Raw genomic sequence first — 24,293 nt, forward strand, 5'->3', positions numbered from 1 at the left:
GTTTCTATCATCAGAACACATTTTTTTCTCAGTGGTAAATTGATACTTCACAATTAGGCCTACACAGGTAATATCTGTTCACATCATTAACTAACATGTCTTGCTCTGATATTGCAGTGAATAAAAATCTAACATATTACTTATGGAGGGCTTGGGTTTGCTTAGCTCTTTAGCACTCATCACACTAAAAGCAGACTAGGGCAGCACACATGTGTTACTTGGAAGGAGTCCCCTGGCTAACTAACTTGTAGCCAGTTTATTCTTCACATAATTTGGCATGGGTTTACATGTAAATCTGGGCTGTAACATAAACATTCATATACAAAATCAACGTAACAAAACATACAAATAAGGAAAAAAGGTTAAAACTAAATATTCATAATATGTAAATGATGTGTAGGCTTGGGTGATTTGGGCATGTTTTCAATATTACAGGGACCAATGGGTGAGAAGTGAAAGAGCGGGAAAATGTCATGTGATATGTGGTGTGTCTGTGATAGGTGGGGTGCATGGATGCATGTGGATGTGAATACTACTGTATGTGTGGGTTGACGTATTTATGTGTAGAGGGGTGGTACCTGTTATAACAGAAGGGGGGATACACTTATAATAAATGGTTCAAATTAAATCCCTACACTTACGTTATACTACCATGCATAGGCCTACATACAAATTTCATGTGTACATATGTATGTACATGGGACCTACATTAACAGTTGTGTGTACCAGGGTACATTGACCTTACATTTTCTTTTATCTTTGCATGTATATTTGCCTTTTGTGTTGCATCATGAGCACAGGTTCTAATTGTAAATGTGCTACATGTATTTAGAAACTGCTCTCACAGTAATGTGATATGATATACAATGTAGAGATAACAAATCTGTGCTGGCGACTTGCATGTAGGCCTATATCTTTTAAATATGAAATGTCATAATAGAAATAGTTGTATAGCAAAGATTGTCAATTTACACAGGTAAGGTAACCATTTGCAAAAAAAAAAAAAAAAAAAAAAAAGGAAACTGCTCAGCATTATGTCATTAGTCAATTTTGGCATCTACACATTACACTCCTATCATATTGAACAATTACTATAATACTATGACATGTAAGTGAAAAAATTTAACAAATGCAACCATTTTCAAATAACTTGCACATTTGCAAGGAAAAAAAATATTGAAGTGAAAGTCCAAGAATCAATGTCACATAGTTAATGACTTCAAGTACAAAGAACACTATACTATTTCAGTGTGGAGACCTTCTACATATTGCATTGTCAACACACATTCGGTTTAGGGTTTTAGCGTATACAATTATATCAGTAGAACATCATGTAGGTACCTACCAAAATGTATATTACTTTTATATCTATGTGAATGAAATCTGAACATCTAGTTTGAAGTACTTCCAACACATTTGTTTATCAAAATTCATTTTTTTTTTTTTTTTTGGGGGGGGGGGTTTAAAATATAGATGAAATGAATATTACAAGGGCACAAACTCCAGTTACCACAAAAGTATTGTCCTCATAATAATGTAATGTGATAGAGTTATCACAAAATCATGTGCTGAAAAAGTGTCTTCCAAAATGCTGATGGACATGCTACTGTGTAGGACCTGCTGTGCCACTGGAATGTAACACATGGCATGATATCAGTGATCACATAAATGATGAGGATAATAATCATTATGAAGATGATGATAGTAATAAAAACAACAGCAACAACAATAGTAATAACAATAGCAACAACAACAATAATAATAATAATAATAACAATTAGAGCAGTAATGAAATGTGTGAAAGGCCCTTTCAGTGATGTACACTGCTGTGCATGAGAGCCCTGCTTAAGTTCACTTTAAAACACTGATGCAATATTTTATCATAACGGAGTAATGCAGCTTTTCACCACTGAGACACCTAGGAAACACAGGGGGAAAAAAGACCAAATGAAAAAAAAAAGGCCAAAACACTTTGTGCCTGGATATTGCAGCCCTTTCAGTTTCCAGTAACAGTTTAACCCTAAAAGGGCCGGGGGGGGGGGGGGGGGGGGGGGCGGAATCCGCCCTCCCCTCGACGTTTCGCGCTATAATTCTGTAACGCGAGAAGGCCACATCGCAAGGCTTCTTGACTTTCTTCGTTCAAGTCTTGCGCAACTTTTGAGACCAAATTTGCAACGTCCGCGCATACTTTTGCAAAGCCACACCCATTTTTGTAACAGAATGTCGCCCCAAAACGGGCACAATTTTGTGATTTTGTGTACATTTCCTATGGAAAACAGTGCTCTGTCATGAAAGTCATAAAAACCTGATTATTTTTACAATTAATCACTTTCATTGATTAATTCTGTGCTAATTATGGTAGAAAAGTGGTCAGTGACAATTTCCACTGAAAAAACAAAGAAAAAACAAAAGCTGAAAAATTAGGAAATACATAAGAAATTCTGAAAACAATAAAATACATAAGAATTGAAATGAGTTTTGGAAGTTTTTGTGATGTACAATTGTTGAATATGCTAAAACAGATTTACAGATCAAAAATTAGACTCTCAATGCTTTTGATTAGGCTAAAATATCATCTTGAGCTTAATTTGCATAATTAATTAATTAAAATTTGAAATTGATTGTTTCAAAAAATCTTATGACACAATCTTGTAGATTATGACGCGGGTCTCACGCATGCAAAATTTCATCGCGATCACACCACCGATGGCCGAGATCTCGGGGGGGGGGAATCCATCCATCCCCCCCCCCCAAAAAAAAAAAAGCCAAAAAAGCCCGGCCCCTTTAGGGTTAAGCACATCCAGTTGAGGAATTTACAGGATTTATATTCCCTACTTGCCACATGTGGCAAGAACAAATTTTCTAGGCAATCAATTCACTGTTTCATTCTGATTCACACATTTGAGTACTAACATGTTTGTTGTTACCTCACAGAAAAGACAGAAATAGAGAGTTCAGGGCCCCGTTTTATCAAAAGATAAATTTAACATTAAGTCAAGATAACCTATGATTAACCTCTCATACTAACTCTAAGTCCACTTAATCTATGATTAACTTCCAAATCCACTTGAAGTCCGTTTTATCAAGACACCCAGAGTTGAAATCAACTCAACTTCCTCCCAAATCAATTATAAGTTTTCTCAACCGCTCCAAATCCATGATAACTTTACAGTTGATAAAATATCAACTCTAACTAGAGACAGTTAGGTAGACTCCATTGTAAGGCAATTTACAGAAGAAAGATGACTGTCACACTTTCCTAGTCTATCTGGGGTCTTGTCACAAATGTTTGTTAACTGCTTACTTTCTCTAACATTTAGTTGCATTTCTTTCATGTAATTATGGTCTTTTCCTTGCATGAAATTCACGATCGGCACGCATTGCTTACGCAACTGCTGCACGCAAACACCCTAGACAGCAGTCTCAATCCCAGCCTGCGCGCCTCGGCCCGCCAATCAAGCCATCGCCAGCAAGGGCAATTTAAAGTACGGGTAACCGAGTAAATGGAACCGCGTCTGTGTGCAATGCATATCTTGCCACAGAACCCATATATGCGAGGAAACCAGTGATTTCTGACGTGCGTAGGCCTACGTAGAGCTAGTTTGTCAATAGATACTAATTAAGAGTTCAGTAGGCCTATGAGTACGACAGTAACTTAAGATCTAACCAGTGAATAGGCCTAACTAACGTTTAAAGGCCTAAGACGTAGGTAACGTTACACAGCGAGTCGTTTGTACTTACCGTATTCACTGCATGACTAGCTGCGTCTACTAGGTCTAGAATTTCGACATGTAGACTCGCGATCTGCGCAGTAGAGATAAAAACAAGCTACTGTAGTCATCACACTCTCACAAGTTTCCATAATCCTACACGTAAACACACAAGCCTTGAAACAATGCACAGGCCTCCACGACCTTCACCTTGGACAGTCAGTTACTGTACGTTTTTTGTATCCATGTCAATGAATACTGCGACTGAGATCTTACGAAGTGCAGTGTGCGGGATCTTCACAGTACGCGCGTACGTACACAGATTTTCGTTGAGCTTGAGATGTGCTAGATCTATTGACCTACTTTTCGTCAATACAATGCAAAACAACTGCATATTTTGCGGTTCTGTTGCAAACATCCATACTGCTACTAGAGTAATTCAGCGGTTGTAGCGCTAATCATACTGCGGCGCACCAGCAGACTACGCTTCCGTGGCTTTATTATGTGATTTTGTTGTTTGTTTTGCTTTATGTTTTGCATTGTTTTTAAGCAGACAGTACCGGAAACCAGCCTCGTCCTGTGTTTTTTGTTTTGACTAAATCAATAATTAAGTCATGATGATGAGCTATAACTATAATCGACTATCAAGTCTCTTCGTAAAACGGAAACTTACAGTTGATTTAAAGTTATAGCGGACTTCAAGTTGGATAAAGTTAGCGTTGATTTCAAAATCAACGCTAACTTTATCTTGATAAAACGGGGCCCGGAGATATAAATGTAGTGTCAAATCAGTTATCATTGCCATCACATGAATGTAGTGTATGATTGGAATTGACGTTATTCATGTTCTATGTGCATTTATCAGAATCCCCAACAATCCTGGTACAAAGGTGCAGCTTTTTCATTACTAAAATGTCTTTTGCTATTATACACAATGAAGGCATAAATTGACAGTAGGCCTACAGAAAGAGCTGGTGTCAGAGCTATTATCATTGTCATCACATGGATGCACTCAACATAATTATGATATTGAAGTCATCCAAGTTCAGTTTTCAAACATTTGCCTGCCACAAAGAAGAACATGAGAGGGGATGTCACTGGCTTCATGGAGCTAAGTAGCTGGGAGGACTGGTTCTGAATGATGAGAGGGGATGTCACTGGGTTCACTGAGCTTGGTGGCTGAGAGGGCTGGTCTCCACTGGCGAGATGGATGTCACAGGTTTCACCGAGCTGCGTAGCCTAGAAGAGGCAGTCTTATTTGGCGAGACAGGATGTCACTGGCTTCAACAACCTGGATATCTGGGATGGCACTTGGATGTGATGCTAGCTGTTCCACTGTAATAGAGGCCAACAAGCACATTCTACTGATCTCTCATCTAATGACTGATTGTAGGCAATATAGTGACTACTACACATTCACAATGAAAAATAATTTTACTACTCATATAGACTCAATTAACTATTCAGTATTACACATAGTAAATATTCTCTTTAAAGACTATCATTCAAGCAATGACAAGTTTAGTACTGATGAAAGTAATTATGTTAGATGCTAAAAGTCCAATGAAAATAGCCCACTTTATTTATGATATTTACATAAAAATTCCCAAATATGCATGCCAAAGGGACATCTTCATCATCTAACCTGTTATCTTCTTACATCTGCCCAGGCTCTGATAAAATCAATATCTGTCAGCACTCTCACCAGGTTTTGATCCACTTTAATTTGACCCAAGTCCTTTCCTTGGAGTAGCATTTCCCTCCACAACTAATTGGAGAAGGCAACGGCATTCACAAACTTGTTCTTTTTCCACTTCACAGGGGCATCTGGACTGGAATTCATCTGTATCAGACACAATGAAAGGTAATAACACTTACGATTAGGATAGTCCCATTAGTTCTTCACCAATCTGTAACTTTAGTCACAGAACTTGCTATCCCATTTATTTCAGTGTAGTCTACCAGGTGGTTATATCTTGTAGTGCTCACATATATGCAACAGAGAAAACTCCATGAAATATGTTAGAAATAGACTGTCTACTGCAGAAGTAAAGTAGCAGAAAGGAAAATAAGACCTACAGACCCCAGTCAAATTTTTGATGAGTTGACACTGCACATGACGTCGGGATGACCTCAGCCTTTCATTGTGCATCTACAACGTAGACCCTATTTATTTATTTATAGGTTGTGTATACAACCTCACAAATGTCTTTAAATCCAGCCACATGCAGGGATTTGGGGGTCTGTAATTCCATAACAATCATATATTAGGCCTATATGTGGCTGCAACGTACAAACTATGTAACTTGTAACCCTAGAAGTAATGATCAAGACAAGCATAATCTTATTAACCACTACCACAGGGGTTCAAAAAATTTTTTTATCAGTTATTACAGCAAGAATAATAACAGCGTCGTATGAGAACACAAAGTTAAATTGAACAATTTATTTATGTTTTGTTAACTAAAAATCAACATTAATTTTCATTTGCAGATTCAAAACAGTTGTTGGATCTAGGTTATTAAAAAAGATATAGTACCATGCAGGTAATTAAAGTTAGTTTGTACAAACCTTTTGTACCAGTGCAAGGGCTGGTCTCAATGGTCAAGAGGGGATGTCACTGGCTTCATCAAGCTGGGTAGGTGGGAGGGCTGGTCTCGACTCATGAGAGGGGACATCACTGGTTTCATCAAGCTGGGTATAGCTGGGAGGGCTGGTCTCAATTGATGAGAGGGGATGTCACTGGCTTCATCAAGCTGGGTAGCTGGGAGGGCTGGTCTCAACTGACGAGAGGGGATGTCACTGGCTTCACAGAGCTGCCTAGTCAGGATGGTCTTGAATGCGATGCTGGCTGTTGCCCTACAAAAGATACCCACAATAATATCTGACAGACCTTTCTCAACAACTAGCGCCTATTGTGCTACAAAGCATACACCATTAACAACTACACTAGGGACTGAGTGAACTGCGCTACAATGCATACGCCATTAGCCACGTATGTATACGTACAATACACTTCAATCAACATTTTAATATTGCAATGCCATGTGTGCCAGCCTTACCAAACATGTGAATTCACATTTTTGGTCCGATCATAGTTATGATGACAACATATACACGGTTGACTCTCCACATACTATTTGTGAAAACCGAGAGTGACCAGATGATCACTCTTCGCTGACACTTTCGGTGTCGTTTCGTAAAATTGGATTTCTTGCCTATGGCCAATTTGTAACAAACGTCAGTTCTGATGAGTATCGTAACTTTATTTCGACATTCTGAGACCCATAATTTTACATGAAGGCAGAATAGGGCAACATAATCCAGAATATGGTAACATAGGAATTCGCGTATTTACATGCAAAACACTTCAGCATGCCATTTCTTTAATGTGAACAGCGATTTATGTGCAATTGCCAAATGCACATTTCAAAAAGGAGAAATTCTGAGCCAAATTGGGGATGTCATTATGCATAAAATTTTCCAGTTATCTAATGTTGGCAGAGAAAAAGGGCCTAGGACTAGGAGTGGTAGAACATAGGGCTAGGATACCTACCATACCTCAATCGCATTCTGAATACACCTTTGTGAATCTACATCAACATATAGCCTTTCTTCACATGTGAGTAAAATCTCATGCAATCTGTGATCTTTTAGTTTAATAGAAAATGGTCTAGTTTTAGGGTGTGGGTTTATAGGACACCTAACATTCACAAAACTGTACTAATCTAGGCCTACCTAATAGTGTGTGTAGATCCTCTATTAGGCTCTAATTAGTCTAAGTGACATCTCTATCAGCGATGTTACACTAACAGTTACACTGTAACAGTAACGTTAGGTCCTACTCACGTCACTGAACTGAATGAAGTCTTCTGAGTTTCACAAATTTATTACCGATCCAGCAGAAGTCACATCGCGCTGTCGTTCGGCCCCTTTTTTCTTCTAGTGTCTTGAGGGGAATTGGGACTGACTTCATTTTATTTTTCTTTCGCCATCTCCATACTCTGTCACTGGTTTTCATGGTCTTCCTCTTCTTGGAGACAGATCTCTCGCTCTCCTCCTGCGGCTCTATTGTTGTGTGGATGGAGTGGTACGGTAAGTAGGCCCACGTAGCCAGCAGAGTTCGAGCGGACCCGTGCTAGCTAGCTGCCGGGCGGATCCCGCGAAATGCACCGATAACGCTCGCTAGCCAGTGAACAGGCACCCGGGTTTCGCGTCGTGATCACGGCGATATCTTGGGCTTGCTTTTCGCCGAGGAGAAGGCAATACATCAACGCTGTGCCAAAATTGGACAAAAGAGGGAGGCAAAAACAACACTTGAACGGAGAGCCTCTAAGCCGACCCCCTGTTGATTTTGGCAAGCGTTACAGTAACGCTCTTCAACAAAATCATAGATATCTTCATAATGCCGCATTTTTCATCGATTCCTTTTCATTGCCTAGTCCTTTCATAGGCATTGGTCCTTGTATTTGCCTGTTTCACTTCATGAAATAGCACTTTTGCATTTTAGGTTCCAACACTCCTCACCAGTCCCTTTAATACAATACTTTTAGTGCAAATGTCATATATATATCATGTATTTTTTTCCCTTCAGTTCTGACAATGTCAGTGGAAAAACTAAGCTTTCACAAGGTTTCACAAGTTTCACAAGGCCTGGAAGCTTAATAATGATATGTGTCATGCAAACAAGTCAGTACACAAATCACTTGCATGGGCAGTTTCTTGTACAATACCACTGCATGATACACAATCGTCTTGTGGACAAGGGTACAGTATACGGTATCAGCTGTTCTTCTCACGCAATGGATTTTATGAACTCTTTAACTTCCATGAGCGGCACATACAAATGATACTGCATACATTGTATAGTTTCCTATGCTAGAGATACATATGTATGATCAAATTACCAGTAATAAACAAAATCCTATTCTGCCATCAATTTCACAAAGATATAAGGGCCCCTAGAGAGCAGCGAGGCATGAGATTTTACAGCCATGAGCGTCACTAAAGGAAGCAAGACAATTGAAGGGAACCCCCGTCTCCTTCGGTTGTATTAGCCTTAATCATGCCATCTGGTGCATAAATGTAATATTTTGACTTATTCTGATGAAAAAAATAGAAATGTCGCTATGGCGACTGGTATGCTTCCGCCATAATGCATGGTTCCCCAAATAGATCGAAAGCACAATGTCTTCACAATGTGTGACGACAGTTTCACATAACTGGCAAATTATCACAAGGCAAGTGCCATAATGTGTCTCGCTCATTCGCATACAAGAAATTGTACGAGAAAAAAAAGAGATACAACAGATAAAAAGAGATATAAAAGGGTAAAAATTCATGGCAAAAAAGAAACGTGCCATAAAAACTTAACATTGGGCCCTTAAAGTTCGTTGACCCCTGCCTGTGACCTTTGACCTTGTGGTGACCATCCACTCCCCAAGGGACATCTACCATCCAAGTTTGGTCACAAACGGACCTATGGATCAAAAGTTATGACCCATAATAGAAACGCGCCATAAAAATTTAACATTGGGCTCGAAAAGTTCGTTGACCCATGCTTGTGACCATTGACCTTGTGGTGACCATCCACTCCCAAGGGACATGTACCATCCAAGTTTAGTCACAAATGGAGTTATGGATCAAAAGTTATGACCCATAATAGAAACGCGCCATAAAAACTTAACATTGGGCTCTAAAAGTTTGTTGACCCCAGCTTGTGACCTTTGACCTTGTGGTGATCATCCACTCCCCAAGGGACAACTACCAGCCAAGTTAAGTCACAAACGGACCTATGGATCGAAAGTTATGACCCATAATAGAAACACGCCATAAAAACTTAAAAGAAAACTGTACTGACATTTTCTAATTGTCTGATAATTCTAATCTACATTTTTTGATGCCTACTACTGGAAAGAGAGGATTGTAAAACCCAGGATAAGCCTGTAATGATTTTTTGAAAAAAATGAAAACGAGCAAGCCATGGAACGATCCATACAATTTGGCCTACGTCACAGGTGCTCTTGGTGCACAACTCCGACATTAGCAAGACGAACTACATAATGCCAATTTACTGATGAAATCTCACACGAAGTACTGCAAAAGCTGTTATTTAGTATAATTGCAATATGGAGCTATAATAAATATGTTAAACAATATCTATTAATCTTTAAAAGCAATCTCTTCAACAGCTTTTTATTTAGATAAAACTTGTGGGGAAATTCCAGATATGCAAAATGAAATTGGCATCGTTATCCGAACGTGCTGCCCATAGAAGACTGTGTGTAAGTAACGTTTACGCATTGATGATCATATGATCGAGCGATGGTTCGCCAGTTTAAACTAACGTAGATGAGGGCTGAGTGAATCTAAATCCAAATGTAGATAGACTCTCTTCAACGGCACGCACGGTTTACACTTAGTGAGATGAAAACGGTACCCAGTACACATAGACTCTGAAATACTAGAACTAGGACTAGGACTACTGAGCAGTCAAGGAGCAGGTTCTACGTGGCAGTCCAAGTTTTGATGAGTAGGCCCTACACTCACCGTCGACATTGCAGCTGTAGGCCCTATGTGCACAGCGCTAATAAGGCACAGCGTAACGTTACATACCCCTGCTGCCAGAACTTGAAGAAAGTCCAGACGAAAGTCCAGACTCCAGATCTAACGTTAGATCTGGACCCTTGTCCTGCAGGCACTGTTGTTCCTGTGCTGGATTTTTCAGGTAAGGTATCTGCTTTATGGATTTCCAATGTTTTGTAGTCGAGATAAATCTCATAGTGGTGTTATTTACACCAAGGACTAATGTTAGATCTAACAGTTTGTTTCAGTAGGCCTACGTACTAGGACCCACATCTCGGAAGAGTGGCGTGACCACGTAGATTCTAACACAGTGTCGCCGCTTCGCGATCCCAGCGCTGGTGTAGGTGCTAGCGTACTTCCGTATCCATGTAGATATCTCAAAATTCACCTTGCCAAATGGCACCAAACTCACAGGAAATACTTTATGATTCATATCCAACAGCTCACGTTAATTGGAAACAAATCACATGTTGGGAAGCGTAAGTGTAGATGTCGACTTTCCTGTCGGCGTCGCTAAAAATAATCTGCTCTACGACTAACACGAGTGATTGCGGCCAGGCCCTACCTACCTGCTGCGCACGCACAGACTGAAGTTAGCCATTTAATATCATGAGACAAATCTTTCAAGTAATCGGGGGCAATAAATAAATGTACAAATTATTTGTGGAAGGTTGAATGAAATATGTAGTTCCTATATCACACAAGTCGCAAAAATCATTACACTTTTGAGTTTAGTTCTCGAGTTAATTTCCCGTTCGCACAGTACTAGTCGGCTAACTTCAGTTCTAGATTGTGCATCTTGCATTCGCCAAGATCTCTCGCGAAGAGTGAGTTTTTTTTGAGTGACGACTTGAAAGTCGACGTCAATATTGATATTTCTCGATTACTGATTTCGTTCAAATATAAGAGAATACTTTGAAATATGCTATGAAGTATATCCTGTAATTTTGGTGCGATTTGGTTTAGTGAAATTTGAGATATCTACATGGATAGAACAGTACACAAGCGCCGCCTGCTAGCTAAATTAGGCCTAAGCGTCGTCTGCTACTCGATACGAATTAACGCACGCGTATGCGAGCACTTGTAATCAGCAATAGTGAGAGCACCTGTGACATCATAACATCCGGGCTCGTCAGCTCATTAGCATAATTCTCACCTAAAAAGTTCCATTTTTAACATTAAATTACGGACTTAATCGTTATGAAATTTTGATTCTGTTTGCACCGCTGGGTCTTTTAGAATTAAAAGAACAACATATAAAAAAATAAAAAACCGGTAAAATGCCCTTTTAACATTGGGCCCTAAAGTTCATTGACCCCTGCCTGTGAGCTTTGACCTTGAGGTGACATTCATATATGGTAAAATGTGAAACTTTGTATGACCCCTCTTCCCTCGAAGTTTGATTGCAATTGAAGCCCAGAGTAAAGAGTTACTGAAGTTTTTGCAGCGTTACGGACAGACGACGGACGGACGGACGACGGACGGACAAACGCCGCAGGCGATCCCTAAAGGGGGGTATCTCACTGAGCGGCGAACGTAGCGAATTTGGGATTTCGCCAGGGTTCATAAAGGGTTGCAAAAGGTTCGTTAACAGTCGCAAGAAAGTTCGCAAATGGTTTATATTGTCGCAAACAGTTTTTCTTGTCGCAAAGAAATTTTGAACATGTTCAAAATTTCTTTGCGAACCTTTGCGAATTTGTATTTTCGCTAACAGTTGCAAACATTCGCAAAACACTTGTAAGAATTCGCAAACGGTCGAAATACGGTGTCGCAAACATTTTTATTTGATTCGCCACTGCTAGCGAACAACCATATGGTTCCTATATAAAAGCTTCTGAAACAGACAAGGTTCCACTCCAAGAAAGTTCTTGAAGCTCTTGACATCTCCATCATGTAATTGCTGCAAGTCTGTCCTCTGCAACAACCACTCTCTGACCCAAACAGTCTTTCTTTTCTTCTTCCTTCCTTGTTTTTCTTTATTTTATTTCTCTTATGCTGCACAATAGCTGTAGCAGCAGCCTGACAAAGCAGCTCTTCAAGGATAGCAACAAATTGAGCCTCTTCTTGGCAGAAATTTATTTCCATATACTGGAAATCCATCTTGAACGGTTGTCACAAGAGATCTGAATTCAGTGGAAGGTTTTACGTTCGTTTTATGGGTCTGACTATGTTTAATCGCCTGGTACTTTTCTAGGTCCAAGAACATTCGCAAAATTGTCGCAAAGGATTTGCAAAACTGTCGCTAACATTTGCAAAATTGTCGCTAACATTTGCTAACATTCGCTAATAGTCGCCACCTGTGTTTCGCAAACACTTTCGCAAACATTCGCTGAAGTGTTGCTAATTGTCGCTAAAAGTCGCTAACTGTCGCTAATGGCAGAAGCGAACTTTGATTTTTCGCAAACATTCGTCAGAAAAGTTGGCAAATCTCAAATTCACTACGTTCGCAAACGTTCGCCGCTCAGTGAGATACCAGCTTTAGTCTCCCCTCACCTCCGGTGGGCTCGACAAAAATGACAGGTTTGTCACAAATGCACCGAGTGTTCACTTTCCTTGAACTAGGTTTATTTGGATGAATGGCTATCTGTCGATAAAGAGTGCAGGTATTTGGGGATTTTAGGATTTGTACCCAACTTTTGACCGTTTTATAAGCTTAAAGAAGAAGTGAAATTTAGCACTTTCACTTAACCTTTGACCTTTTGGCAAGAAACTTCCAAGAGAATCTGTATTGGGTAATACATGCATACACTAAGTTTCAAGAAAAAATCCTGCAGGCAATGCATAGATAAGAGAGAAATAATGACATTTTGATGAATTGATCTTGACCTTTGACCCATGACCTCTAAATTCCCTACATGATTACTGCAAGTCAGTACATGCATATATACTAAGTTCCTTGAAAATACCTTGAAATATTTGTGGAGATATGGAGGAAAAAGTGAAATTTTAATATTTTCACTTCACCTTTGACCCTTGACCTTTGACCTCAAGACCCAAAGCTCTCTCTGGGGAATCTTCATTTGGTAGTTCATGTATACACCAAGTTTCAAGAAAATACCTGGTACCTCCAGGCATTGCATAGATATAGGGAAAATAGTGAAATTTTGAGCATATATGACCTTGACCTTTTGACCTTGAGCATGTGAGCCCAAAAGTTGATAGGCACAACTTTGCCCACTCATACACATACATGCCAAGTTTCATTAGGATACCTCTAACAATTTTTAGATACGCTGTCCACAAAATTGATTGCGGATGGAAGGACAACCCGAAAACATAATACCTCCGGCGACACTTCGTTGCGGAGGCATTAAAAAAAACAGAAAACACGCTTGGCAAGTTGGGCATGGTTGCTGGGTTGGGCAGGGCATCAAAAGTTGCAACAATCTCCGCAAGTGGGGGGGGGGTGGGGTGGTGAACAACGGCGTAAATCCATACTGAGGAGTGGGGGGGATGATCGGCGATAGTCACCATCACCACGATTACAAGCCCATAACCGAACCGGCGCAGCCTTGAGGGGGACGGGGGGTGAGAGAAGCTTGGTAACCCCCCCCCCCCCACACACACACCCACACACACACACACACACACACACACTTTACAGGGATCGGATGTCTCACTCTTTTGCATGAAATATAAAGTGGGAGGAGAGTGATATATTTCTGACAAACTGTTACAAGCGAGCTTGAAAATTGTGACATTTTACAGTCCCAAAACTGCAGTTTGTGACTGTATTTTGTCCGCTTTGGAAATTAAGGGGGGGGGGAGGGCACCGGGTGAAACTGCTGGCAATTACTACTGACAGCAACATCAAGAGAATGGCATAACAATTAAATGCGAGCGAGCGAAGCGAGCGAGCTTGAAAATTTTGACATTTTACAGTAAAAAAAACTGCCGTTTTGGGCTGTATTTTTTCGCTTTGGAAATTAAGGGGGGCGCACAGGGCGCAACTGCTGGCAGTTCGTACTGGCAGCAACATCAGGAGAATGGCATAACGCTTAAATGCGAGCGAGCGAAGCGAGTGAGCTTGAAAATTTTGACATTTTGCAGTCCCAAAACTGCCGTTTGTAGCTTTAATTTTAGCTTTGGAAATTAAGGGGGAGCACCGGGCGAAAACTGGTGGCAATTACTGGCAGCAACATCATGAGAATGGCATAATGATTAAATGCGAGTGTGCGAAGCGAGCGAGCTTGAAAATTTTGACATCTTACAGTCCCCAAAACTGCCATTTGTAGCTATATTTTTCGCTTTGGAAATTAAAGGGGACGCACCGGGCACAACTGCTGTCAATCACTGGCAGCAACATCAGGAGAATGCCATAGCGATTAAATGCGAGCGAGCGGAGCAAGCGAGCCTTAAATTTTTGACATTTTGCAATCCCAGACAATGTCGTTTGTAGCTGCATTTTTTCGCTTTGGAAATTAAGGGGAGGCACACCGGGCGAAAACTGCTGGCAATTACTGGCAGCAACATCAGGAGAATGGCATAATGATTGAGCGAGTGAGCGGAGCGAGCGAGCTTCAAAATTTTTGACTTATTACAGTCCCAAAACTGCCGTTTGTAGCTTTATTTTTAGCTTTGGAAATTAAGGGGGGGGGCACCGGGTGAAACTGCTGGCAATTACTGACAGCAACATCAAGAGAATGGCATAACAATAAAATGCGAGCGAGCGAAGCGAGCGAGCTTGAAAATTTTGGCATTTTACAGTAAAAAGACTGCCGTTTTGGGCTGTATTTTTTCGCTTTGGAAATTAAGGGGGCGCACAGGGCGCAACTGCTGGCAGTTCGTACTGGCAGCAACATCAGGAGAATGGCATAACGATTAAATGCGAGCGAGCGAAGCGAGTGAGCTTGAAAATTTTGACATTTTACAGTCCCCCAAACTGTCGTTTGTGGCTGTATTTTGTCGCTTTGGAAATTAAGGGGGAGCACCGGGCGAAAACTGCTGGCAATTACTGGCAGCAAAATCAGGAGAATGGCATAATGATTAAATGCGAGCGAGCGAAGCGAGCGAGCTTCAAAATTTTGACTTATTACAGTCCCAAAACTGCCGTTTGTAGCTATATTTTTCGCTTTGGAAATTAAGGGGGGGGGGGAGCACCGGGCGAAAACTGCTGGCAATAACTGGCAGCAACATCAGGAGAATGGCATAATGATTAAATGCGAGCGAGCGAAGCGAGCGAGCTTCAGAATTTTGACTTATTACAGTCCCAAAACTGCCGTTTGTAGCTATATTTTTCGCTTTGGAAATTAAGGGGGGGGGGGAGCACCGGGCGAAAACTGCTGGCAATAACTGGCAGCAACATCAGGAGAATGGCATAATGATTAAATGCGAGTGAGTGAAGCAAGCTTCAAAATTTTGACATCTTACAGTCCCAAAACTGCCGTTTGTAGCTATGTTTTTCGCTGTGGAGATTAAGGGGGGAGCACCGGGCGAAAACTGCTGGCAATTACTGGCAGCAACATCATGAGAATGGCATAATGATTAAATGCGAGTGTGCGAAGCGAGTGAACTTGAAAAGTTTGACATCTTAAAGTCCCCAAAACTGCCATTTGTAGCTATATTTGGAAATTAAAGGGGACGCACCGGGCACAACTGCTGTCAATCACTGGCAGCAACATCAGGAGAATGCCATAGCGATTAAATGCGAGCGAGCGGAGCAAGCGAGCCTTAAAATTTTGACATTTTGGAATCCCAGAAAATGTCGTTTGTAGCTGTATTTTTTCGCTTTGGAAATTAAGGGGAGGCACACCGGGCGAAAACTGCTGGCAATTACTGGCAGCAACATCAGGAGAATGGCATAATGATTAAATCCGAGCGAGCGGAGCGAGCGAGCTTCAAAATTTCGACTTATTACAGTCCCAAAACTGCCGTTTGTAGCTTTATTTTTAGCTTTGGAAATTAAGGGGGAGCACCGGGCGAAAACTGCTGGCAATTTATGGCAGCAACATCATGAAAATGGCATAATGATTAAATGCGAGTGTGTGAAGCGAGCGAGCTTGAAAAATTTTGACATCTTACATAGTCCCCCAAACTGCCATTTGTAGCTATATTTTTTGCTTTGGAGATTAGGGGGGGGGGGCGCACCGGGCGCAACTGCTGTCAATCACTGGTAGCAACATCAGGGGAATGGCTTAGCGCTTAAATGCGAGCGAGCGGAGCGAGAGAGCTTTAAAATTGTGACATTTTACACCCCAAAAACTGCCGTTTTTAGCTATATTTTTGCGATTTGGTTTGTCCCACTTTTAAGGGGGAACTATCCCCCCCCCCCCCCCCATCGACGCCTCTGCATATGAGGGAGCTTTTGTTAAGTGAAAGATATGCTGCACACTCTTTGACAAATTAGGGAAATATACGTCAATGTCAACAGTGTACTTATCGAAAGGGATCCAGTATAGCGGAGCTTTTGCATGTTTATGATTGCAATTCAACGATTTGGTGCATAGTTCTGGCGGTATTTGGACAATAATTCCATTAAGAAAGTTCGAAATTTGTCCTCATCTCGGAAATTGCTTGGGGGATAAATGATTTGCCTGCCTAAACACTTTCGTAGGGGCGGGGCAAATGCCCTTTGCCCCCCCCCCCCCCGAGATATTTTCGACGCCCCTGATCTTCCCTGGGTATACCCATAGATGTATCTTGACTGAATTATCAGTCACTGTCGTTCCTCATGAATGATTCAGGAAATGTAGGGGGTTCAATTATGGCAATATAGTTTTGTTATTGTTTGTTTGTTTGTTTTCGTACATATTTTGCAGATGGTCCCAAGTTACTCTCGTCTTAGCATGTTTACATGTAGGCCTACACTATTTGACGTTGTCAACGTCTGAGCCATACCTTACAGTGTATGTCCATGTCCGCGAGCGAGCGAAGCGAGCGAGCGCTTGAGAAAATTATGCATTCGATTTCCTACAAGATAGAATACTGTTCAGCTCTGTTACCTGTCTCAAGGCCGGCGTACAAACGTCATGCAATATGCCAAAATTGATACAATCACATTTCTGCTTCCTCCATTTTTTTTTTCTTCAAAATTCAGGAGGGGATGATTGTACAGGCCATCCCCCCCTCCTCCATTTCAGGGGGGGATATATCCCCCCCATCCCCCCCCCCCCCCGGATTTACGCCCATGGTGGTGAAACACCACATCTCCTTGGTTGCCTTCCCACACAGAATGTGCTGTGCTGAGGTCAGTGTCAAGACTGTGAAATGACTCCTCACAAACACTAATCCCAATGGCAGCATAGACTTGAAAGAATTTCAACATGCCATGCTTCAATATTGCAACACCCCTGACCACAACATATGATTATCTCTGATGTGCATTTTTGGCCACCCTCAACAGAACTTTATCCCGATCCACCTAGGCAAGTATAATCCACATACGACATGACAAGAAACCTTGCTTTCCTGGGAAGAGGCTCACCGCCACAGGCATGCTGTAGAACGCTTATCCGCACACACCTATTTTCTCCCCCCCACTGGTCGTCGGTGACTGTGTTCACATCCAGAATCAAACTGGCCCCAACCTCTCAAGATGGAACAAGACTAGAGTCATCATCGAAGTGCATCACTTTGACCTGTATGTTATCTGTGTCATTGCGCTCCGGCACCGTCATCCTGCAGAACAGGAAATTCCCATGCAAATACCAGCTCGTCGTGCCCTTTGCACCCCTCACCATGACACCGTGCCCATGAGCCTGTCCACATTCCCCATCAACCCATCTCACGCATGGGCTCGATGCTCCCACTCCACCCCAATGGGTCAACACCCCCCTTTGCAGAGACCTCCTCGAGCATCAGCAGCCCCAACACCCGCTGCTACAGCAACTACTGGCCTGGCTGCCTCCCCCGCGCTCTTTGTGGCCTCCTTCCGCACAACCACCCAGGACTTAAGGACCTTACTGACCCTACCCCAGGATATCCTTAGCTCCACTCTCCACCTCCCAGCCTCCCCACCCTATTGTTCTGCACGGATTGGGGGGGGGGGGGGGTATTGAGAACTGGCTAAAGTGTATGTTCCTTGTATATAGGCCTACACCATGTTTACTGCATGTATGTTATCACCTCCTTCCTTGCTATGTTATCTCAACTCACAAATGCTGTAGTCATTGTTTAATTACCTGTTGGCAATATCAGTTTTACTCATCTATGCGGGAAGGGCTCCACATCTTATATGTACACATACATGCTATCCTGACACTTTTAACTCTGCTTTCATCACTGTGTACCTTCTGTGTAAAATTTCATTGTGGAATACTGCGACAAATAAGTCCAAGGTTAGAAACAAGACAATGTGATAGTTTAAGTAAGTTAAATATCTGCAAGCACTTTAGGTGGATATCGTAACACAATCCCCATGTTGCTGGCAATTGAGACACCCCCATGCCAAAGAAACAGTGTCATTAAAGCAGGAAAAACTTAATTGATGAAACCTTCTTGATCATCTCCCCTGCCATAGGTAAGCAGATAGTCTTTAGAAGCAACTTTTCATAATTGACTCGTATTCAAAGAAATATTCCACAGACAGTAACACAGTGGGAGTGTAGGCCATCATGTCCAGAAGACAGAAAAATTCACCTGTCGAGAAAATTTTTTTGATTTAAATGAAAAAAAAAAAAAAATATGGCACTCCTCTCAAGGGATTCCATGAAGCTTGATGACAAGATACAGACCGATCTTTTGGTCAACAAGTAGAGTAGCTGTCTACTGGTACTGCATTCTAGGCAGTCTAGACAGTTTCTCCAATTAAGTGCAACACACACACACACACAAAGTGATGTCTGCCTGAGAAAGAAAAGAGACAGACAGAGGGCGAGAGAGAGAGGGAAAAAAAATGATCTTAACTACCTGGTTCTGAAGTAATTCCCAGGCAATCCTATTCTTAGATTAGGAATCTTGATTATTTTAGGCTTCTAAATCTAACTTGATTCAGCACAGCCATTGAATATTCCGTATGTACCTCCACTTAAATTGAAAAAAAAAAAGAAAGTACCGTAAGTGATATAGGTGGTATCAAAGTAATATAAACATAACATGGCTTTGGGGTTTTATAGGGTTAGAGTTTAGAGTTAGGTTTAGGTTAGGGGTAACACCGGCGCGGGACGCTGTAACTAGTATGGTACGTGTTGGGGTCACTGGTATGGTTAGGTTAGGGGCCGTGCTGAAGTTAGAAGCCTGAAATAATTTAGACCCCTCAAACCCAGGACTGCTAATTCCCAATCCCGATGAAGATATATAGAACTCTGTAGGACCATAGAATCCAGTCTGTTGCCATCCGCAGGCCTGATCATGACTGTCCGTCAGAACCATATCGGATACCGGATGTGTCACATCGTCCATCCCACCAGCGGGTGATGAGCCGAGGAAGGAACAGACCTGTGTATACTCGTGCCCCAGAAGTGTCTGCGGGGGACACTCATAACCCCGGGGCGCTCTGTGGAGCAAGGAAATGTGCAAACGCCGGGAAATGTGCAGATGTCTTGCCGTGAAATGTGCCAACACTAGGAAATGTGCAAATCATTTACAATGTACAGAGTCATGTACTTCACCGATATTTACCTTGATTTACCTTGAGGTTGGGCATAAAGTATACTGGACTTATTTGCCCCTCTGCATCCTCTTGAGTCTTGCTGCAAATGTTATTTGATATTGTGTATAAAGATGGTAGCTTAACTCTAGCATCAAAACTGCGGATGAACCTTCATCATTTATATTTTCTTGATAAAATCCTTGACAGATTGTCACCAAACTTGGCAGGAAGCACCATTATGGTGCTAGGATCTCAATTTGATTGAATTACCCCCCCCCCCCCCTTCCCACTTTTTTTTTTTTTTTGGGGGGGGGGGGGGGAGCAGCACCCCAACGTCTTGAAATGTGGCAGGTAGCATCCCTAGGTTAATAGAATGTCTTTTGTGTGTGTGTTCAAGGGGCAACATAACCTCATCAGCGACCCAAACCCGTACCGAGTCGGGTTACTTTACAGCGTTGCTGGTTACAGCGCCCCGCGCTGGGGTTAGGGCAACAAGTGCAGGGGGGGGGGGGGGGAGGCTGCAGCTGCAGGGGGAGGGGCAAAGGCCTCAATATTTGGGATTAATTGTAAAAGAAAAAAAAATCTATGGGAACCGGCCAGGCAGGGCCCCATTTCATAAAAGTTAGGATATGGCAACTCTTGATGGAATGACAACTTACAATAGTAACAGCCAATCAGGAAGCTGGATTCTTGTCCTATTACTATCTATGACAATTGTCATTCCAGCAAGAGTTGCTATCATACCAACTTTTTATGAAATGGGGTCCAGAACTGCAGGTTGCAGGGACGCGCCGCTGCATGCAATCTGCGGGACTGTACAGTACTGGTTGAGGTGGGGATTCAGGTTTATAACATTCCCAAGTGAGATAAGGAGAAACCTATTATAGGCCCCTATGAAGTATGAAATATGAAAGAGCATGTAATTTTAAGAAGTATTCAACGTTTATTTGATGAAAAATGGTTTTCAAATGGCTGAGGGATCCAAAAAAGTGATAATAATAAAAGGCGACAGGCCACGCCTTTTATTAGAATCTCTTTGTTTCACCTTGTTTTTGGATATCTGATCTCGGCCATTTCAAAGTTGACAAAACCTATTTTCATCGCAACTGATTGACAAATTGCCCTAGTTTCTACATCATTTGAACTTTTGATACCCCTTGGAATTGCATGCTCTTTGACATCTCATAGAACTTAAGTTTCTAGAGCTGGTTTCTGAATATATCTTACAAAACATTAAAAGCTAACAGGTTAAATCCTCACCTCAACCAGAACTGTACACACCCTTCCACTAGCCAGGGCCCAGGGGGGTGTTTCACAAAGCTGTTCTTGAGTTGAGTTGAGTTGAGTTTATTAACAACATACATGTGAATAAAATAACATGATAACATGAAATTCCATAAGGCAAGATACAATAACATGAAAAATTTTTATGAGAATACAATGATTTTGTACAAGGTTCTTACAGCTATGCAAGCATATATCTTACATACTTATATTTATCTTACATCAGAATACATGTGGTATAATAGATTTAGTTTCGTTGTGATACATTTATCACTGAAAAGGCAGCGTATGAATAAGTATGTAATGTAGAAATACGCATAGACAAAGGTTCTGAAAAAAAAAATAGAAAAACAGAAGATAATGTTGTTAAAGGGGGAACCAAAAGTTAGCACAAGTGCTAGTCGAGAATGGTTCTCCCATTATAGCTACATGTATATTTAAGCTGCTTATTGCAAGGTCTACTCTTTCAAAGTAAGTGTACTATAAAAGTACATTAAACTAAACACTGAATATTCTTTTCTTCACTAAACTTCATTTAACAAGTGCTCTTTTAGGTTTCTTCGAAATGAAGATCTTGTTCTTTCCTCCTGAATATTTTTGGGCAAACTATTCCAAAACTTTGACCCGACAAAAGATATAGAAAATGTACCATGTGTCGTTTTACATTTCGGGAGTATAAGCATGGAATGATCTTTGCCTCTAGTCCTGTATGCATGATTCATTAGCTCATAATATTGCATTACAGAATGTGGTAAATGTCCCTTGTGTAGATCATATACAAAGGTTGACACTGCACTGCAAGCTTATGGCAACACAGGTCAAAAACATGATCTAGACCCTAACACTTCACTTCTAGACTGGTTCTTAAAGTTAAGGACTTAAGTGATCAGTTCTTGTGTGCTATACTTATCAGAATCTCAATAATTCAGAACAAGAATTGATCACCAGTCGCACTAAAGTCCTTCTTAACTTTAAGAACAGCTTTGTGAAACACTTTAAGAACAGCTTTGTGAAACACTGGTGCAGTGGTAGGCCTACATCATTGTGTATCAGCCTACGTAATAACGTTACACAGCCCTGTCGCTGTTACACAAAGTTAAGTGTGCTAGCGCACGGCGCCGGCGTCTGCTGAGTGAGTAGGGCTGGGTAGTAGTATCAACCTAAACTGCGACCAGCCCACTTGCTTGCACAAGAAGGAGCGTCCCGGGGTAGAGTTGGTGTCAATTCAACCTACCTTTCATTTGGTGAATTGCACTGACGAAGCTGCAGAAATTCAACAACAATAATAATGGGCTCTGCTGCCTCGTACGCGTCCATTCCGCCATCGTCTTTTACGTAGTAGTAGTACGCGACATGGCCGGACTATTATTATCAACGGCTTAGCTGCACATAGCGTGCTGTGCATGAACAGTCGAAGCGAAGAGACTTTTCTTCTCACCAGGCAACTTCTCACACCATTGTACCAACGCGCTAGCAGCCGCCGGGGTAGCTATTTTTTTTTCCCGTAACCCTATTGTGGCACTTGAGCAAAGACTATCAGTGTATTATACTAGTGTACTATCAGTGTACTCAGTGTACTATCAGTGTACCTCCTATAAGGAGGCTATTTTGTCCCTCAAGATAGGGAGAGAAATTTTAACGACAAAGGATGATTATAAATATTTAGGAGTGATTTTCTATAAGAGGTTAAATCGGAGAGCCCATATACAAGACGTGGCATCCAGATGCAAACGTAAAATCAATATACTAAAGAGTTTAACTCGTGTGAATTGGATTAGAGGCTCCAATGATTTAGATTACGCCTGTGAAGCATATGATTCAGCTTCATCGTATGTAAAAAACATTCTCAATTCAGTACAATACCAACCTCTCAAAATCTGTCTAGGAGCCAGTATAGGCACCTCTCTGACAACCCTGCAAGTAGAATCAGGTGAATTACCACTAGATCTGCGTAGGCAGATGTTGACTGCTCAATTCCGTAGGCACATTGACACTGTTCCAAACCATCCCTTAATACGGGATATCAAAAAGTGCTGGCAATTTGATTTTTACGAAAGTGAAAATCCTCACACCCCTTTCGGTGAAAGAATCATGAAAAGTGAAGACATATTATTTTCCCAATGTATGGAAAAAGTACAACCTTTTCATCAACCGTTTTGGCACTGGCAGATGCCAGCAGTGTCCATGGAGTTAAGTTCAGACATGATGTTATCAAAGTGTGATCATGTTATACATCAGCAGCAAATGGCTCTTGAATGGATAAACAGGAAATGGCAACATTATGTTCATGTATTCACCGATGGCTCAAAGTGCCCCAAAACTTGCAAAGTGTCCGCTGCTTTTTATGTTCCTTATTGGAAGTATGCACAAGCAAAACGCATACAAGACTTTACGTCTGTGTACAGAGCTGAACTGATTGATATTAATGTCTTTGATCTGGTTAGAACAAGTCTCGAATTTGTATGTTGGAGTGGTTATTTTTTGTGATTCATTAAATGTTTTACAGGCTATAAATTCAAATAAGCCGGAGAGTTTTGTAAGTGAAATTATTATAAGATGTATACGGAATTGAAATATAAAGGAATAGATATAAATTTTGAATGGATACCCAGCCATTGTGGCATTAATGGAAACAAAGTCGCGGACAAAGAGGCAAAAGCTGCTTTTTTTTTTTTTGTTTCAAACAATATTTTATTTCGATTCCATCATCCATCGTTGATTACAATTCAACATTTAGTTGTGTTGCTTGCTGCGTGACATTTCAAACGTATATCAAAATATTACAAAATAATTCTTAGGACTGTCATTGTGTCAATTTCTGATTATTCTACTATACAATACACAGCAATTGCTTCACAAAATAGTCATCCCCGCAATAATCAAAGATCAATTTTTGATAATGCCTAATGGGTCAGCAATACCATTATGTATGTACAATACACATTACAAAATATATCCATTGACTGTGTCCTGTATACTCATCACAGCAGTAATTATTAGGTAATGAAATCAAATATTGCTGAGGGGTCAAACAAAAGGTGCTTTGTGTCGAAATGTTATCGATATTGAAAATGGTTTGAATATGGCAGAATGTAAATATATACTTAGAGAGCATTTTGTGGAAAAATGGCAAAAACGATGGGAAAAAGCAGAATCTCCACTGAAGTTGATACAAAAAACAGTTA

General features: G+C 41.1%; 1 protein-coding gene across 2 annotated transcripts in view; it reads right to left on the minus strand.

The window, feature by feature from the left end:
* Positions 1 to 22,461, minus strand: part of LOC140241547 (uncharacterized) — an 84,426-nt gene extending 61,965 nt beyond the window's left edge. For both annotated transcript variants that reach the window (XM_072321283.1, XM_072321282.1), the window contains exon 1: positions 22,343 to 22,461. In XM_072321283.1, coding sequence (XP_072177384.1) covers positions 22,343 to 22,433 — 91 coding nt within the window. In that variant the 5' untranslated portion in view covers positions 22,434 to 22,461. The remainder of the gene's footprint in view (positions 1 to 22,342) is intronic.
* Positions 22,462 to 24,293: the final 1,832 nt, after the last annotated feature.

Source organism: Diadema setosum, chromosome 18 (assembly GCF_964275005.1).
Source record: "Diadema setosum chromosome 18, eeDiaSeto1, whole genome shotgun sequence".
Taxonomy (NCBI): domain Eukaryota; kingdom Metazoa; phylum Echinodermata; class Echinoidea; order Diadematoida; family Diadematidae; genus Diadema; species Diadema setosum.